The sequence below is a fragment of the Siniperca chuatsi genome, linkage group LG9 (genome assembly GCF_020085105.1).
Source record: "Siniperca chuatsi isolate FFG_IHB_CAS linkage group LG9, ASM2008510v1, whole genome shotgun sequence".
Classification (NCBI taxonomy): domain Eukaryota; kingdom Metazoa; phylum Chordata; class Actinopteri; order Centrarchiformes; family Sinipercidae; genus Siniperca; species Siniperca chuatsi.
The window spans coordinates 26,271,269-26,291,325 of record NC_058050.1 but is presented as its reverse complement, the minus strand read 5'-3'; the positions used below and the strand labels follow the sequence as shown (position 1 = coordinate 26,291,325).

The 20,057-nt window shown below is 41.6% G+C and overlaps 2 protein-coding genes across 5 annotated transcripts in view; both read right to left on the bottom strand.

Annotated features, from left to right (window-relative positions):
• Positions 1–9,566, bottom strand: part of LOC122880990 (low-density lipoprotein receptor class A domain-containing protein 4-like) — a 228,570-nt gene extending 219,004 nt beyond the window's left edge. For all 3 annotated transcript variants that reach the window (XM_044206588.1, XM_044206590.1, XM_044206587.1), the window contains exon 1: positions 9,368–9,566. The gene's annotated coding sequence lies outside the window, so the exon portion shown is untranslated. The remainder of the gene's footprint in view (positions 1–9,367) is intronic.
• Positions 9,567–10,319: 753 nt separating this feature from the next.
• cep192 (centrosomal protein 192) overlaps positions 10,320–20,057 on the bottom strand; it is a 34,500-nt gene continuing 24,762 nt past the window's right edge. The window contains exons 40-52 of one of the 2 annotated variants that reach the window (XM_044209468.1): positions 19,783–19,945; positions 19,288–19,378; positions 19,037–19,115; positions 18,740–18,863; positions 18,422–18,527; positions 18,067–18,295; positions 17,778–17,854; positions 17,408–17,503; positions 15,429–15,548; positions 14,028–14,140; positions 13,336–13,462; positions 12,845–12,903; positions 10,320–11,775 (exon numbers count right to left, since the gene is read on the bottom strand). In XM_044209468.1, the coding sequence (XP_044065403.1) occupies positions 11,643–11,775; positions 12,845–12,903; positions 13,336–13,462; positions 14,028–14,140; positions 15,429–15,548; positions 17,408–17,503; positions 17,778–17,854; positions 18,067–18,295; positions 18,422–18,527; positions 18,740–18,863; positions 19,037–19,115; positions 19,288–19,378; positions 19,783–19,945 (1,517 nt within the window). In that variant the 3' untranslated portion in view covers positions 10,320–11,642. The remainder of the gene's footprint in view (positions 11,776–12,844; positions 12,904–13,335; positions 13,463–14,027; positions 14,141–15,428; positions 15,549–17,407; positions 17,504–17,777; positions 17,855–18,066; positions 18,296–18,421; positions 18,528–18,739; positions 18,864–19,036; positions 19,116–19,287; positions 19,379–19,782; positions 19,946–20,057) is intronic. The other variant, XM_044209469.1, reaches the window with a different exon arrangement.

Below are 20,057 nucleotides of genomic sequence, written 5' to 3'. Positions count from 1 at the left end.
TTTTCAAGGATATGGTGCGTTATGATAAGATAATGGTGTGCAAGTGTTACCACAGTTGGCCTTCTGGGGGCACTCGATAATTAAAAATGAAAATTTAAAACTGTAAAAGTCTTCATACAATATATCCAGTCACTACAAACAAGCCTCAAGAACCAAGTTTTGACTTATTAGACACTTTTCCCTTGAGGTTTCTGACTGATTTTGACTGGCACATGTGAGCATGGTACAACTTCAGAGTACTACTGACAACTACATTCATGTTTGTCCTTGTTAATTTATCAACCACCACTTCTGACAACGGTCTAGTCTAAAGCCCTGCACATCCATGTTACACCCACACAGATTATTTCATTTAGCTTAATTAGACCTCTTCTCAAGACTGTGTTTGATTGACAGCTCCCTAACTCTCCTGCTAGCTTTGTTGCACCTGTTAGGGTGGACCAATTTACACCTTTAACATTCTTACTGGTACATGGAGTCTGGTGACCTCGCACAATTCCCAGTGCCCACCTTCAACCAGAGCAGAGGTCTAATCAGCCATAACTGGAAACACCTGAGGGCCTTTATGTAGTACTGAGAGCAAGATGTCAGCTGTGTGAAGCTGAAAGTTCTTCTCCTGCTGTGATGACAATCTCACACAAATAGTCCACTCATTGTGGTTGGTTGGGTATCCCTCAGTACTCTTTTGGTACCAACTAAAATGTGACTGTAGCACCAAGCATCAGAAAATGTCAAGTACAAAAATTTGGCATTGAATGTCTTTGTCAGAATGTCAGAATATTAAACTTGTCCTTACATCAGATATACTGCATATCCAGATTTAACTCAAAATAAACAAACAGTATGACTGATGGTGGCTCCACCCTGCAATAGTTCTATAAAGAAAAGAAAAAAATCATCCAAGCTATATAAATATGCTTAAATCTAGCAAAGAATTTGCACAACCCATGAAATCTCCAATAGTGACAAACAGGATTGCTGCATCAAAAAGGCTGCAGTCCTGAAGACCTGAACAGAAATATCTCTGAAAAGCTGTTCTGTGTTCAGTGAATGAGTGAGATTAACATTCACACAGGATACACACCTCAATGCTGTGATTTCTGCAGGGTAGTGCAGAAGAATATACCATGTTTTGGCAAATAAGTTCTTTGATCAACTTATCATGGTGTGCCAACTGGGGTTAAAAATAAAACCACAAGCTTTTCTCAGAGGGATTCACGCAGCACTTTGATCTTCCATTTGACTAGCACAACATATTTGGATGTATTCAGTCAGAACTCAGTGAGATGATTGGTTCTGGCCAAAGAGACATGTTAAAATACTGAAATTGGAATAGAAATGTTAAAAATGTTTTCCTTTCTTTGGCCAGAATGCAAAAATCTTGCTTGCAGTGCTTTTCAAAGGATATACTGCACCTCAAACATAGATTTTTTTTTTAATGTGTTGCTGAAAGAAATCAAGCTGTTTTTCCAAAACCTTCAAGTTGTTGTAGAGAAGATTAGACTCAGAAAACTGAGCTTGTAGCATAAATATAATGAACTTTTCTTGATAAATTATACAGGAGTATGAAAAATCAATTTTGGTTATGATGATTACATAAAGAAAACAGTTTCAAGGAGAAAAAGTTTAACAAACTCTGAATAAGATGTATTGTGTTTCTTCTGTACACACCAGGCTACTGCTCCAGCTCTTCAGTCTGTTTTGCTTCCACAAATCACGCTTTTTACATTATTTTCACTCTGTAAAGTCACATACACACCAATTACAGCAGGCACACAGTAACACAGTGTATTTGTACATACAAAGACACACACTCCCATGAGCACAACCGAGACAAAGACACACACACTCTGGCGCAGGCTGGCACTCGTCTTTGCCCGCCCGTCTCGCGCCTTCGCTCCACCAACACAATACTGTCACATTTTGGCGTGTCACATGGGCTCCGAGACAGACAAGGCTGTATTATCAACAACTGGCTGGAGCTCAGGTCCTGCATGTGTGTGTGCTGGAGTTCAGCGCTCAGACCAAAGTGTCTGTGTGTGTGTGAGAGAGAAGTAGTGTGAGAGTTCAGGTTAAGGCTGAGCCGTCAGCGGCAGACAAGCCCCGTCAAGTCTCCCTCCTCTGTCTAACACACACTCAGCCTCTCGCCTCAGGAGGTGAGAAGCCGCTAATTGGCAAAGGGCGAAACATACACACACACACACACACACGCGCATGCACGCGATCACAGTACACACACATGGACTGACGGTCAGTTGCAGTCACACACACACACTCGAACAAGAGACAGAAACACAAACAGACAGATGGACACAGACGTCTGGCTCTGGGAAGCAGTTGTACAGTGAGCTGTGTGAAGCAGACACACAGTACAACCTGGTAGACGAGAACACATTACTGCAGCTAATAATACACACAGTCTGCTCACTGACTTTCTCCTCAACTTTCCCACTTAGTTATTATTTCATGACTTGATGGTTTTTAGTCACTTATATATTAATAGACTCTACCTTTGCTGTTTCGCTTGCACACAGAGCTGACCTTAAAAGGCAAAGCTCGCCCTCTGTGTGGTCTTTGGTTTAAATAAAGGTTGAATTAAACAAGAGACTGCAGTCCCTGAGTTGACCATAAAATCTGCTCTATGGATACAAGATTAATACATGCACAGCATTAGAATGGAGTATATCTTCTACTAGTGCATACACCTAGTTTACATTTATCTTGCAATTAAAATTCAAGTTATTTTGTGTTTTGCAACATACATACTTTAAGACTTGAAATAAACTGTTGTCTTTTCAGGTCCATATTGTCGTGGATACGAAGTCCCCAAAGTGCTCACAATAAAGGAAGGTTTGAACACTTAAAAGTTCCATGATAACTGTGCAAACTCCATCTGCTGATGAAGATCATGTGATAAGGTCAAAAGTCCAAAAAAAGTGAGTAAGTGGACCAGCAGCTGAGATTGAGATGTTGAGATGTCAACAACAATCTGGAGGTGGAGTGCGCATGCGCCAACGTGCGTGCTGCCTGTTGCCGTTGCTCTGTCTCGTCGTCTTACTTTTTCCAACTTTTAGCTTTCCTTTTTCTTCAAAACTTGAGTAACTTTAGTGTAAGTGTAATTTAAACTACGCTCTTTACAAAAATGAGAGTAGAGTGTGTTTTGGTACTTTTTTTTCGCCGTGAAACGTCTTCTCCTGCTACTCGGTTGGGGCACCGCTGCAGAACAGCTGTTTGGCCGCATTGTGTACACCAGGGAACAGCTAATCACGCTGAAGCCGAGCGGCATGGCGCCCAGGACAATCGATGTCCCCACTGAGATCAGGAGGAGGACACACCGAAGATGCAGAGGTGGAACGAAGCGGCGAGGGAAGAGAGAGGGCTCTAGACAAAAGAGACTTAAGAACAAGAGATTTAAGCCGTGTCTGTCTTCTCTCGTCATGGGCAATGTAAAATCACTGGCGAATTAAATGGACGAGCTAATGGCGTTAGCCCGGAGTCAGACCCCGGAGTTCCGTGAGTGTAGTTTGATGTGCTTGTCCACACCAGGATATCCTGGACGATAACGTTTCCATCGACGGCTTTCAGGCTGTTCGGGCCAACAGGGATCACACCGGGAGCGGTAAGCAGAAAGGCGGCGGGCTTGCTGTTCTGGTCAACAACAGATGGTGTAACCCTGGTCACGTTACTATCAAGCAGAGTATCTGTAGCCCGGACATTGAACTGTTAACTGTAGGACTCCGGCCATATTATCAGCCACGTGAATTCTCACATGCCATTGTTGTGGCTGTTTACATCCCCCCCTCTGCTAACCCGGCATCGGCGTGTAACGCCATTCACACCGCCATAGCGCACCGTCATAGCACAACTCCAGACTCAACATCCGAGTGCACTCATATTAATCTCGGGTGACTTCAACCATGTCAGTTTTCAACAACAGTGACTAATTTCACCCAGTATGTGATTTGTCCTGCTAGAGAGGAGAGGACACAGGACCTGCTGTATGCTAACGTTAAGGATCCCTAAAGCTCTTCCACCCTCCTCAGACCACAACCTGATTCACCTCAAACCCTGCTATATTCCTCTGGTTAAAAGGCAGCCTGCAACCACAAGGACAGTGAGGAGATGGCCAGAGGAGGCCTATGAGACACTTCAGGGATGTTTTGAGGTGACAAACTGGGATGCACTCTGTGAGCCTCATGGAGAGGACATTCATGGGCTTACTGAGTGCATCACTGGCTACATTAACTTCTATGTGGACTGCAATGTCCTAACTAAGATGGTCCATTGTTATCCAAATAACAAACCGTGGGTAACAAAGGACATCAAAGACATCCTGAATGCCAAGAGGAGGGCCTTTACCGATGGTAATAGGGAGGAGGTGAGGTCAATCCAGGGTGACCGGAAGGTGAAGATCAGGGAGGCCAAGGAGAAGTACAGGAGGAAGCTGGAGTGGAAACTCCAGCAGAACAAGTGGAAGACACCGCGTCCCAGTGGCTCCAATGCATGGAGTGACTACAATGACTACAGACCGGTGGCACTGTACTCCCACATAATCAAGACCCTGGAGAGACTGGTGCTGGAAGAGCTGCGGACCATGGTCAGACCCCTCCTGGACCCCCTTCAGTTCGCCTACCAGCCCCGGCTGGGAGTTATCTTCCTGCTGAACCGCATCTACACCCATCTGGACAAGCCGGCAAGCACAGTGAGGATAATGTTTTTTTTTACTTCTCCAGTGCTTTCAACACCATCCAGCCAGCCCTGCTGGGTGAGAAGCTGGCAGCAATGCAGGTGGATGCCCCCCCTTGTGTCCTGGATTGTTGACTACCTGACTGGCAGACCACAGCATGTGCGTCTGCAGCATTGTGTCGGACAGCGTGGTCAGCAACACTGGGGCCCCTCAGGGGACTATTCTCTCTCCCTTCCTCTTCACCATCTACACCACAGACTTCAGCTACCACACAAAGTCCTGCCACCTTCAGAAGTTTTCTGATGACTCCGCTGTGGTGGGATGTATCAGCGGTGGTGATGAGACTGAGTACAGGGCTGTGGTGGGTAACTTTGTCTCATGGTGTGAGCAGAACCATCTGCAGCTCAATGCGACAAAGTCTGGAGGAGCTGGTTGTAGATCTATGAAGGGCCAAGGCACCAGTGACCCCGGTTTCCATCCAGGGGGTCAGTGTGGACTTTGTAGAGGATTGCAACATCGCTAACAGGCTCAACAAACTGATCCGTAAGGCCAGTGACATTGTGGGGGTGGAGCTGGACTCTCTGGCGGTGGTGTCAGAGAAGAGGATGCTGGCCAAACTACATGCCATCTTGGACAGTGTCTCCCACCCACTCATGACGTGCTGGTCAAACAAAGGAGTACCTTAAGCAGAAGACTCATCCCCCCAAAATGCACCACAGGAAGTCATTCCTGCCTGTGGCCATCAAACTCTTTAACTCCTGTATTATACCGTATATACTTATCAACCTCTAAATCCACTTTGGTACTTACACTTATTTTAGCTTTTATACTTCCATATCCAATGTGTACTTAATTTATCTTACCTGTATTATAGTGTATTATATTTTGATTTGCTTAGTACTTCTATTCCTTCTATTCTCAAGTGTGCATTGACGTGACAGTGAGCAGCTGTAACGAAAGAGTTTCCCGTCGGGGATCAATAAAGTATTTCTGATTCTGATATCTGATTCTGAACCGTTGTCCTGCTTAGCAAAAACGTAGGAGACATTAGGTCTGGGCGCTGATTCAGTATAATTGTTAATTGGCTTTCTGTGGAATCACATCATGATGAAACAAACATATTGTGTTATCAATTTACAAAATTCTGTTGTCCAAATTAACAATTTAAGGCCAACTTTAATTATAAACTCACGAATTGAAGTACTTGATTTACATGCGTGAAGAGTTCTGTCTCATGTAATGCATTACAGTGTAACAGTTCATTGCACTGAACATCAATTTGTATTTACCATACAAAGCACTTTTACTAATATTGTGGTATTGATTTTAACCATATTCAACCCAGCCCTATTAGACACAGCTGTGAGGTAAGGTAAGCAAGTGAAAATTCTAATCTTTGTGCATGCTCCAACACAAATCAAACCTCTGCTCACATATGTGAAGATAAACTACAACTAAACAACCACAACTCAACTTCTTGCTAAGTATTAAAGGTATTATGTTTATATTCACTGTTACCAAATCACATTGGGTGGATTCTTGACGCCTAACGAACATGTAGCGTACATTTCCTTCCTCATAAAACATTTCCAAAGCTGATGTTTTGAATATTCTAAAACTTGCCTTGTTTACATCAGTGTTTACTAGCTTGCTAGCTCTTCTTCTCTGCCATTCCTTGAAAATTGGCGTATTATTGCCACCAACTGTTGATCAGTGGAACAGCGTGAAGCTGGTGCCAGGAATGTGTATCGCAAAACTGGAACCCACTCATCAAAACATTACTCCATAGTGATGTTAGTGGTCAAAAGCTTCACAGGGTAACAAGCTATGGTCTCAATAGCAAATTTAAACTATTCTAATGTATTAGTTTATAGTGACTGAATAACTGTGTAAGTTATAGAATGTGACATGGAATTGTTTAGATCTTGTTTGTTCAGCGATTGACACGCCTTAAAGACACTGAAGACATATTTCTCAATCAGCTTCTTACTATGAGCAATGTGGTCCATGAACAAAAAAGCAAGTTGAACAGTTTTGGTTATTTCACATGAGAGATTTCTAAATATGGCTGTGTTCGTCTCAGTGGTTTGAAATGGGCGTGGCTCGATTGAAACCTTTTATGCCACATACTTCCTTACAAAAATCAAAATCAAAATTTCAATCAATTTTAATCAAAATTTAGCAACATTTAACTCTGATTGTTGCTTAGTCAGTTGTGACGATTTACTATTATTGAGAAAAACGTAAAATTTGAAACCAAGTTTCAAGCCAGGGGCTTTAAAACAGTCAGAAACTGAAGCATGATGTCACAGCAGATTGTCCACTAATATTTATGGTCTTTGAAGGCAACGTGTTTTTAGATGAATGACAGTTAGCAGAGCATGATGTAATTGCCATAACATCCATAGTTGATAAAAACCTTTGTTAACAACTTAACATTTTGTCAGTCATCAACTGACTCATTCAATCAAACTAAAAAATCTGAGAATTATCTCATCCTGAAAAGACTTGTATATGAATGTACTTGACTTCAGCATAATGAAACAATTGGAAAACATTCTCTGTTCCATTATAATAAAATAAAGATTAGATTTTTCTATAATGAATTATCAAGCTGAGGGCACTTTAAATCCTAGTGTTTTTCTTACTATACATAAATAAATGGCAGCGAGTAGACTGTACTGCCTGTCCAAACACTACCAGAAATAATGTATAGAAAAAGGTCAACATATAGATGATTGGCACTTAAAGCAAACAAGAGCATCACATCCCCTAATACTTTAATTCCTCTAAGTCTTAAACAGTATTACACCCTGACATGTTGGCAATATTTACCTGTCTCCATACTTTTACATGTACACGCATCATCATCATCATCATCATCCGCAGGTGTCCTTTTATTGAACCCAACTTAACAAGCTTTGCCTGCATAGCTCACCTCATCAGTACTGCAGCAGCCCAACAGAGGAAACAGGTAAGAGGGAAAAGATGTGACCGCAGCTACCTAAACAACTCTACTGCCACAGCCAATGGCTCTGACACAAGCATCCAAATTCCACAAAGCACTGGAGCCAGACCGCGAGGAAAGACGCAAAAGAGAGCTTGAGAGAGAGTGTGTGTGGGGGTGACAGGTAGATAAACAGAGAGGACAGAGACAGAGAGAAGGCAGAGCAGACAGAACTGAAAAACAATGATAAACACTAAATAACAACGATTCAAAGCTTGGAGAACTCTTCCTCATCTATAGGTCCCTGACTGAAACCTTCAGGACAAGCAGAGGCAAGGTAGGCAGGGAGGGGGCTTATGTACAGCCAACCAGCCAAGCAAGGAACAAAACACACCCTTAGCATGCAGCTTGAATTCTCTCTACCAGACCCACACATAAAAAAAAAAACTCCAGCCCTTCATGCAGCTCACACAGAGAACCAGAGAGCAGAGCTCAGTAATCAAATTAATGTAAACCCGATCAGTGGGCTGGAATACATCGGACAGTCAGAGAGACCGGTGCTCTGCACTGTACAGTGTCACATACAGATCCATGTTTTTATAGGACTGTCAGTTTTAAACTTTGGGTCATGGGTCTGCAAACTGGCATCAGCAAGTTTTAGTGGATGCTACATTAAATGTATATTGAGAATTAGCAAATATCTGCAACAGAAGGAGAATTAAATAAAAACAGGCTAATAGGTTTGTTGTGTCATTTCTAAATCATCCCCACATTAGTTACCTTTTATTACAATAGCCCAAATAAACATAGCTTTGACATGACCAATGAACTGTCAGGGTCAATTTTGGAACAGTCCGTATGTCCGCGCCCGTATGAACGATGTGTACTGTTAGTTTAACCTCATCGGATTAAGAAGATGATGAAGAGGATCCCCTTCCATGTTTGGGAGGAAAATGTGTAGTGTGGGGGCTATGGGATCCCAACATAAGTATTACTTTAACTGAGCATGGTGAGACCGTGAGAGGATGTGTATGGATAAATGTTGATATTTCACAGTCGCCCCTGTGGTCCTCACCCCACCCTACAGTGTTAAACACTACACACAGTTCTGCACTAACTTATCCCAGATGAAGCTACTTGGTGACACCACCTCATCATCATCATGTGTCTCATTTGCATTTTAAAAAGTTGGATACTTTAGTCCCTGGCCTAAAACATGAGTGACAGCTCAGGGTATTATATTTCTAATCGAGCTTCCCAGCTAGCTTGTTCATCAAATCAAACAGGAGAAGACAGCTAACGACACACCAGCCACACAGAAAAAAATACTTCTGTCTGTCTCCACTCAGGGTGCTAAATGTTATAGTTAACACTGAGGTCACGGTCAGTGGGAGAGGCAGCGTTATCCTACATAACAGGGACAGAGACATAGCGGACTGGTGCTGTGACCCCGGCGGATGGATGGGAGCCAGGGCTAGCCGGCTTGCTGCTAACTTAGCCGTGCTAGCTTAGCTCTGCTGTCTGGCGCAGCTTGGAAAGCAGCTCAAACTCCAAACTGCAACTTCCACCGTCTGGCCCAAAGTCGGACCCCACACCGGACAGCCTGACTAGCGTTTAGCCACACCAGCTAGCATAACCAGAACATTCCTCCAGCCGCCTACGACTACAGCATTATGCATTAAAAAATACACCAGAGTACACAAATAACTAAGAAAATGTCGCAGGCTTCCTACCTGTAAATGCAGTCGCTAACGTGCTAAGTCGCCGCGTCTGCTTGTTTTAAGTCTGTGATGTTGCGTTGCTAGACGTCAAGTCCAACTGCGCTACAGTGGTTTCCAGCCTGGGAAGCAAAATAAAGCCCAGCTGCCCTACTGTACAGTACATGCCGCTGACAGCCACACTGATGATGCAGCTCTGACGACACCTGCAGGTCCCATTCCATATAGCAGCCAACTGGGCTAAAAGTATGATACCGTACTGTTTCTTAGGTCATAGGTCAGGATTATATGTGCAGCAGCATCCCCGGTGCTGGTAGCAGTTCAGTGACTTGCTTAAGGACATCCCAGAAAGGTAGTTCTCCAGAGACAGTACACCTGTACTGCGTTCTTACTCTCACGTCATCTTATTTAGTGGCAGCAACTGTATGCTGCATGGTATCATGCATGTCATCAAAATTGTATCCACTGCTGGTGATGCCCGGCTTTATTCTTATCTTTTATTTACAGTTTTGTAAGTTTTAATGCTTGTCTACATGTTTACTTATTGCTTTTAAATTGTCTTGTGTACACAAGACACCAGTCCTAAAGAGTGAACTGTTCTCATTGGATCACTCTGTATAAATAAAGGATGAATGAAAAAATAATCCCCAGAACAAAATATACACTATAGTATCTGTTGGTGGACACTTACATTCCCTGAAGTGGTCCTACTTAGGTCAGTGTTTAGTGGTAAGAATTTGAAATTAACAGAATGAAGCAATATTAAAGGCACTGGATCTGTCACCTTAACACACCACACACACTAATTAACACAAATGTATCCCCTTCAGAGCTAGGAAGGGACATTTATTTTATTTGTTTTTTTAAAGCTACCCGTCAACCATATTTCTTTCATAAACCCGCCCCCCATAACTTAACTACCCCTCTGACAGAAAAATGATTTTAAATTATTAAAAGAAACCCTGGCTATTTATCACAAAACTTTATTTAAAATGTGTACATACAACAATATATTACATTATATACTATTTAACGCATGTGCAAATTGTAAATCAAAATACGTCAGGATAGTTGTCAGGGCATGTTGAGAGCGGCCTGTGACAATATACTTCATATTAAAATTTGCTCTACAAGCAGGAAAATAATGCTCAACACTAGTGTTTTTCATTTCCAAAGTGTTGTCACAATGTGTGGCATCGAACAGGTTAACACCACATCCTTGATGACGTTTAATACATTTCCCCATGCCATTCCAGTTCCAAAACCAATTATGGATGTGAATCCAATACCCCCAAGCATTTTTGGCCATTTGCCCCAGAGCCAAAAGAGGAAATGGGGAACTAATTTTCTGTGACTGGAACAGTGATTAACACAGTTTTGCCATGGTAACCATACTAAGCAGGCCTGGCAAGCTGCCGAACAAAAACCCCACCAGAGGAAACTCTTTTAGCATGTAATAACAATCATTAACCATTCTAATGTTGCTTTGAGCTGCCCTGATCATGACTAAATTAAGTACATCTGGACTGTTTGGAACGAGTCTTTGTGGTTGCTGGGAAGTCAACACATGGTGCTGACAAAGGCCACTGTGCAGGTGGGCTCTGCATGCTGAGCAGCCATTTCCATAGAAACCACACCAGTACAGAAAATTAGGAACATTTTATGAAATGTAGACAGTTGGCAAGATGGCTTGGTTTTTCCCCCCCTACAAAAAACAAACAAACACAAAAATCCCTGCAGCCATGTTACCAAACAAGAGACCAAGGCATTCCTGTGTGACCAACTCAGTAATCCCCAACGTATCCCAACTGGTACTGTCTGACAGGGGCCATGGAGACAACAATGCTGGCTTGTGACATGACAGGGATAAGGCAAATACCAGGTTCAGAGTCAAGTGACAAAAATCATTAGCTCTCTGAAATGCCAGAGTGATGCAGACTAATTGTGAGCCAGTCAGACCAAATCATTCAGCTTCAGGCACAATCATTTTTCATGGGCCAGCTGAGGACACCTGTGCCACATCCAGAGGCAGATGAGGCCGTGTTGGCAGTAGAGTCTCAGTCATCTCCAGTTAATCAGCTACTGTCTACATCTCCAAATACGATTACGAGGAAGCATTTAAGTCCAGGGTTGCTTTTATTTGATCCTTAAGAGAGGAAAAGGCAAAACTGCAAACTGCTGTTACTCTCGTCTGTCCCATGATGAATAGTACAGACAAGAGCATCTAGCCAAAGCCAGCCAGCCAGCCAGCCATCATGGAGGAGGTGGCGTAGGATGGTAGATGGTGAATTCAAGGCAATGCCTCACCGGTCAGCTGAATAACAAGACTTCCACTTGTTTCTGACTGGATGAGCAGCAAGCCAGCGTGTCTGCCTGCAGTACTGGGCTTGAACTGGACGGGTAGCTTCAGATAGTGCTGTGACCTAATGGGTGGGAAAGAAGAACAACAGTTAGTAGAATAAATAGATATTTATTTAAATTTGAAATGTTAGAGCATGAATACATAACATGTACACCAACACAAATACACATGCATGTTCACATAAATATGAAATCAAGTACTTAGGATATGCACTATATTAATCATGACATACTATATAGACTACAGCAAAAATAATCTTAAAAACACTATTCAAAAAAAGGAAAATGTTCAACTCTAATCCATGTGCACACAAAATGTTACAGCATAATGACCAGACGAATAAACGGGGGCAGCATGGGTACATTATGTTCAGCGTGGATGTGGTGAAGATGAGAGTACATGATAAGAGCCACGACATGCTGGGGTCACCACAAGGCTACCACAAATCCACACACACACACACACACACACACAGCAGTGCTCACAACACACCTGCTGTAGGGCTGGGTCAGGTTCAGGTTGTGGCAACACATGGCGACAGTAGACATAAGAATGTCATGACATACAATGGTATGTCTGACAATGCTTTAGTAAATCTATTTCAATATGTATTTATTTTTTCTCTCTCCATACCACACTTACATTGTTTTTCCTGTTTCAACAATACAAAAACACATGTTGTGCCCATTCTGAACACAGTCCCACATCAGCAGAGCACAGCACAGCTGGTACCTGTGGCCAAGCAACCCTTCCCAAAGGCCTTAGCTAGGCAAAACATCAGTACTCCTCGGGGCCTCAAGTGTGTACCGTTTACAGTAACATCATCCTCTGGGTCCCAACATCTTACAGGACCTCCCATAGTGAGCAGTCGCAATGGGAAAATGACATCACAGAGCACGTTTTGAGTTGTATTTACAAGTACTGACTAAACATTAATACCTAGCTACTTAGTTTCATGAGAGAAATCTATGTAGAACCATTTCTAAAACCCTGTGGGTGGAAGTAACATTAACAGAAGTAGGCACTAATAAAGATAGATTATAAACCTCTGATTCCCAATGTTACACCCAGCTACTATCAAAAGTGCAGAATGGAGAGTTTCTGTTAGGGATAATGACCATCGGACTCACCTCAGGGAATAATTGGAATGCTTGATGTGGAAGGGCTCCCTAGGGTTTACAAATTTCAGCTGCAAGTCAATTAGAGAAGCCACACATCAAATATCAAATCCATGCAAAGCACAGTGACAATTGTTAGGGGTTATTACATTCATCATTCAGTACAAAAAAAATCTATTCAGTCATGCAATGTCTAATAGAAATATGGAATAACAGTATACACAAAGTGAGCTACTATCTACACGGTTAAAATCTCAGGACTTGAAAACTAACCTACTAACTATGAACCTCTATGTCAGAGACGACCAGGTCTCATCTCCAGAAGCAACTAAAACTAAAGAACAACTTATTCTAAAGTCATCTTTTATAGACTTCCTTGTTTTAACTCTGACAGCTCATCTTTTCTGGAATAGATAGTATTATGTATATACTGAATTTCAGTTTCTGCTGCAGTAAGTGAGAAAAAAAAATGTTTGCCTTCATGAGACTAAGGCATGCCTCACCTCATGCGTGTCGGACGAGTTGTTGCGGATGTTGACCTTCAGAGTGCTGGACTGACCCACCCGTGTGGCTGGGAAGGTGTACAGATCCTGGGGAGAATACACACCCCTCCGCACAGCCTCCTCCTGGCTGAGAATTACAAACTGTCAGTTTACACAGGAAGCATAACCATCATAACCCAACCACCGTTTGAAGATCAAACATGAGTCATTACAGTGAATTTCTGACTCTGAATGCTGATTTAAAATAGTGACATTTTTGAAAATCAAGACATGAAAGACTTTGCCTGGAATTTTTTCCCCTCATGAAGGCTAGCGCTAACAAATACAAATTCTATAACCATCCGTTTCTTTTATGTATTATGAGTATATCTAACAAATTGAGCTTTTTTTGTATCGTGTGGGCATTTTACCACACAGTAGTATGACCAGAAACAAGGGGAATAAGAGATGGGGAACGACATCCCCGGCTGGATGTTGCAGTTCATGGTTGGTGCCTTAAATCCCTAGGCCACCAGGGCACCCCAAATCGACCTCTCTTTTACACAAGATAAACAGCACATTTCCCCAAGATGTCTTGAAGTGGTCAATCATTCCACTGTTATTCTGATATCTCCTACACTGGCTGATACGTTTTACTAGAGATCCCGGTTGAAGATTATATGCATATTTAGTTGTAGCTAAGCAGGTCTCACCTTGTTTTGCCTGCTGAGGCATCAGTTCTCTTCCTGGTCTTGACTGCGGCCTCTGTCTTCACCAGAGAGCAGTCTCCTTCCTGTGGTCCTTCCACTGGTCCAGACTTTATTCCCTTTAGACACACAGACAAAACTTTAGGACCTTGGCTAGTAAGCTCAAAAGTGCTAAAAAAAAAAAAAAAAACATGGCTGCCATCTCCATATTACTGCAAAACTGCTGGTTAGTAAAATACAGTTGAGAAGTAATACCCTCTAACATTTTTCAAGTATATCATGCACAACAGATTTGACTTTGCATATAATGTTTAGTAGCAATGTGTCTCACCATCAGTAACACAGACATGATGAAAACTAAAAGTGAAACCTTCCATCCAGATTTAGTTAACACCAGACTGCCAGGTACATATGTAAGTCAAAGTTTTGCAGACTGGAGTCGCAAATTAGCATTTAACACCATTGAAAGTTTTGGCACTCCACTTTAAAAAACACTGCATCTAAGCAATAGAACACCACCAACAAAAGCACTACCATCATAGCCACTTGACCTACTTATGTGGAGCCATCTATCTGACATCCCACTTGCTGTGTATGTGTGCTCTTAAGTTAACTGGGTCTGTCATAACACTTAACATTAAAGCGGCACACACACACGAAGCCCACAGGCCCATCTCAGCAGGGTGGCTCTCCTTACCATCCCACAACACACTTTTCTCATTTGTTAATTCTGTTACTAAACACTACAAAGCCATAGTCATGGTACTGCCATACGTGCTGTTTTTTTTTTTTTTTGTTTGTTTTTTTTAAAAACACTGATAAAGATAATGACACATTCTAATGCTTTCAAGTGAGTATTCCCCCAGTGAGCAACAGTCATGTACTCATAGTTTGGTTTAAGAGAGAAACAAGTTAATTAGTGAATTAATATCATTGTTTGTTGTACACAATGTCTGATAAAGATGGTAGATAAAGCTGATTTAATGTAGATTTGGACATTCCTCTGCTTTCTTCCTGTGAGAAGCATGAAACACTGCATAAGGAGGAGGAATGTACTTCATTAAAGTGTAGATAAAGCATGGTTAAGGAGAGCAAATAAAACAGTGATGATAATTTGACTATTTTAGGAGTATAACAAAACTCAGAATTATATACTAAGCTAAGCCAAGTACTTGTACTAGTAATCATGTAGCATGTGAGCAAAAGACACCAACAATAATTACATAGATAAAAAATGGTTTTGACTAACTGTATTTTGGGCAAAATGAAACCTCTAAAATGAAAAAGGTGAACAATGGAAAAGACTTCCAGTGTAACTCCTTTACTACATAAGCACATTTGTTCTCAGCATGGTGTTTGAATCCCAGGCCAAGTTAAATCCCACAAAACTAATAAATGAGTCCTCACGGTGCCACAGAGTTGGAAGCGGATTCTGGTTTTCTGCTGAGGCTCAGACACAGGGTGGCACTCCAAGTCCCAGAACTGGGCATAGTCCCCTCTGTCCCTGGGCAGGAAAGTAATAGGAACCTGGAAGAGCAAGAAAAACATTAGAGGAAATAATCTGAACTTATTTAACCGTGTAAATGCTTGTCATACTCATACATGCTCTTAGAAGCCAACCTCTAGAAAAATCAACTGCCAACTGAGCCCTAACTTAATAGTTTTACTGCTGCAAGGTTTTCAAGTGTAATATACAGTAAGTATAGCTTGAGTATTGAAGTAAAGCACATAAAACCAATCAAACAAAATGCTCAAAAAGTAGTATCAAGTTTGGAAATTGCACATAAACCAAAAACAATAATTTAAAAGGGCTAAGTATGGAATAGGAAGATTGTAGGATTAGTGTAAAGTTTCACAGCAGTATTTTTTCACAAAAAAGTTCAGGTACAGACAAAACCCTATTTTGCTTGAATTCTTCAAGGCATTAGTTTAACAAGGTGCTCTAAAGTTTCCTTAGGCTTGCAGTGTACCGCAAACAAGACTGGGTTTGCTGTAGTGCTGTTCTTCTAGGAGAAAACACCAGTGACTCATTTCTATAGACCTTGCTCAGAGTGGACATTTAGACTAGTCAGTTATAATGATGGCTGCATTCTATTTAGATTTACTATTTCCAGGGCACTGGTATTGTGTATACCGTCTCGCTGGCATGGCTAACTGCCACACCTAAACAGAACAGAGCCATCACTAACTATTAACTTTTACAGAGGAGCAATAGTAAGCATCCTGACAGGAAACGTCACAAACTAGCATGAGATGTGCACAGCCCAGGACTGGATATCGGTTAGGTGCCTGCGCGGAGCCCAAAGGATACTAAAGGACAGTTCCCACCCCAGCCACAGCCTGTTCACCCTGCTGCCATCTGGAAAGAGATACAGAAGCATCGGCTGTCGTACCACTAGACTACAGAGCAGCTTCTTCCCTCAGGCTGTGACACTGCTAAATTCATCCTCAGCACTCCACCATGTAAAATAGTTTTATTTATATGACTTATTATGTATTCACCAATCTACTGTGTATAATGTTTGTTTTTGTAAATAGCAAAAAAAAAAAAAAAAAGAACTGAAACTAAATCTCATTTTACATCCGTATTGTAAAATGATAAATCAAACTTGTAACCTTAATGTTATTACTGTACCTGTGCTCAGGTGATTCAGCTAGGCGTAACAGAGTATACCTATACAGCTAAAATATAAAAAAGATTATCATTCAAGAAAATGTTTTTAAAAACTACAAGTAACAGACTCAAATAAGTACTCCTGATATTATAAATTGGGAATTTACATATTGATGACATTTTCAACATGTTAAGTGGCCTAGACTATAAAAGTATAGGGGAAAAAGTATTTGCCAAAACGACAAACTATAAAAATGAATCAATATAAGCAATACAAAACATTGTAACAGCAAAAATTATGGTTATTTTTGCTACATAGGCTTGCCCAACCACCGTATAAAAAAATAAAAAAAAACAAAACAAAAAGAAAAGAATTTCAATAGGGTTAAAGTATATAGTGGTATGTCTTCATTGATGATTGTGTTCATCTAGCTATTGGTTACCCTATATTTGTAAAAAGCCCTATTTTTTTTTTTAACCATAGAAAATATGGTAAATTCTACATTTTTTATATTATTTTTATCTGAATGCAGTGTTTGTATTCATACATGGATGCTGTAGGCAAGCAATATAGATCTGGCAGTCTAAACTTAACCTAGTGCACCAATAAATGGATCATGAGTTAATGTTTGTCCTTCTCTGCTAGGAATGGCCAGTATCACGGGATCGTTTTCCCAGCAACCCACAACTTTTAATGTAAATCTTGTCCCATCCGTTTACAACGACTTGCTCTAAATATTACTGACAAGTCTAGTTGGATGAGAGTGTCTACCTGCATCTTCTCATGGTCTCCCAGAGTGCCTGAGACCCTGGAGCATCTGAAAGCAGTGTAAGTGGCCCGGTAAACATCTCCAGTGTTGTCAACTCCCTGAGGAGAGAGAAGGGACCACATCACACAATGGCCAGTAACAAGACAAAACAACCAGATTAAAAATCAGCAACATCAGGAGAGAGTGAACCTACAAAATAAACTTATTACCAAAGTGAGTCACTAGACAAAAAGAATTAATTACGAGAAATAAACTACAAAACCATTAAAAGCACATGTTCCCCAAGGAGGGATAATAAAGAGAAGAAACAGAAAAACAGTAAACAGAAATGAAAGAGTTGACAGAAGAAAGAGATAATGAAGAAAAAAGCACCTTGACATATGGAGGAGCAAATGATGACAGGTACCACCTCACTTCCACATCCCCATTCTGCACTTCCAGCTGGGCCTCTGAAGTAGAGGAACAACAGAGTTTGAGTCTCCCACAGGAATACACACACAGTGTGCTACGTACAAACTATGACTTAAAAACCCAACAGTCTGAAGATGGAAAATAGTTTTCACTAAAACTTTATTAAGCTTCTAGATCATTGTGTTAAGGCTGTTCAGACTTCACTTGGTGAACAAAGCAACTTCTGTCCTCTGGTCAGTCATCTCCCTACCTGATGTTTCCCCTGAGGGAGTGGTGGGGAAGATGATGGTCTTGTTGTTGATCTCCACCAGGGCTGGAGGTGCCTGTGGGGTCTGCGGGGGTAGCGAGGGCTTGATGGTGAGCCTGGCCACAGGCAGCACTGGGGTGGCAGCCTGAGGAGGCAGGGCTGACAAAGTTGTGTCTGCTGGCGCCGCGGACACATCCAGAGCCAGGTCCCGACGAATCTGGACCTTTATAAACTGAGCCAGTAGTCACATTGCACACATTTAGCGCTTGTTAAGTTCTCACAACACTAAACACAAGACAACATTCATGACTGACTGGTCTTGAGGTACGAAAAGTTGTATGTACCGAGTGTTCCATACCTTCTGTTGACCATCGCACTGGACATAAATCTGTCCACTCCATGGCAGCAGGGCAGATTTAGTTGCTAGTGAAGGGTTGGGGCTGATCAAAATCTGCAGGTGGCACCTTGGTTAACAAAAATTAAGAAATCAGACAAAAGTGGAATAATTAAAATCACATATACACAGTCACATAGATTGTGATTGGACCTGTGTGGTACCACAGTGTGGTAAATGCAAATAAAAACAAGAAAACACAAAGACATTCAAACATCATCACCCAAAAACCTTGACTTTATTTGCCAATATATTTCATTGAACAACCAAGTGTATTCTTACTGAGGCTCGATAACGCCATGCTGAGGGGTGATGGTGAGGCAGTGAGCGGGCCAGGACAAATCAAAGCTCAGCTCTCTGGATGTATTGTTTCGGATCTGAACCGGACTGGTGGTGGCTGCACCATCTAAAAACAACATCATCATCATCATCATCATCATGTGGACTGCTGGCTACTAATAATGTCAGATACCATTGCAGAGTCATTCCCCTATGGTTTGGAGGTGATTGCTTCACCAGCAATACTCAATATCTGTACATCACATAATAATATGCTTTTGAAATCAAAATTCTACTCACTGATGGTGGGAGCTGCGAGGACAAGTTGTTCTGGATGAATGGTCCACGACTCAGACTGCCTGTGTAATGGCTCTGAAGCCTGAGGGGCAAAAAAACAAAACAAAACAATGACATTCTGCATTGAAAAATGTGTACTTTATGTCAAATGCAGTGAAACACATGTTTTCATCTCATCCAGTAGAAACAGCACCAAAATAATCAACACTCATCACAAGAAACCATTTGAGTCCATTAGAGCGGGCTTATGGTACCTTTAAGGAGGGTTCTGTCACTCTCAGTGCTGGACCTTGGGGACCTTTCACTGGCAGCACGTCCAGAGACACATTACCATTTGGCAGACCACTGGGAATTACACAACAATAACATCACATTGTGTAATTCAGCACAGTGTACAAAGAGCTGCAAAATACCAACATAGCAGAGAATCTTATGATGCTTTTCATTTAAATGTGTTCAGTATAGAAAAATGTACAGATCCATATGACTGTATTGCTTTTAACAAATCAGTGTGCAGTATTAAGTAGAATGTACACTAAAACCATGTATTTCCCCCATATGTTTTTCAAATCAATGAGATTCATGTATAACTGAAATGCATTACAATACTGATGAACACAGTCAAGCAACGTATTTTTGTATCCCTGTGTTTGTGTTGAATGTATCTGTTGTGTTGTCAATTCAGAAGGCTGGTATTTAGTTGAACCAGGCAGCATATTACATTATGCTAGAAATATTTCTGACAGTACCTGTTTGTCTCTGAACTGAGCTGCTGCTGCCCTCTGCTAGACACAGTGTGGTCGCTCTCCTCACAGTTGGTGCTCTTTGTACTTCCCAGCATCGACACCACTATCTTACTCATGTTTCCATAGAAGATGTGAGCCTCATTGGGCCGTTGGGGCAGGTCATAGGCTACAGAAAAGGTAAATAATTAGTCTGAGCCACCAAAAGTTTAGGCATGTATTCTAAAAAACTTTTTTAAGTGCATCTGTTATTTCTAATATTGCAGCAAATCACAGTTGTA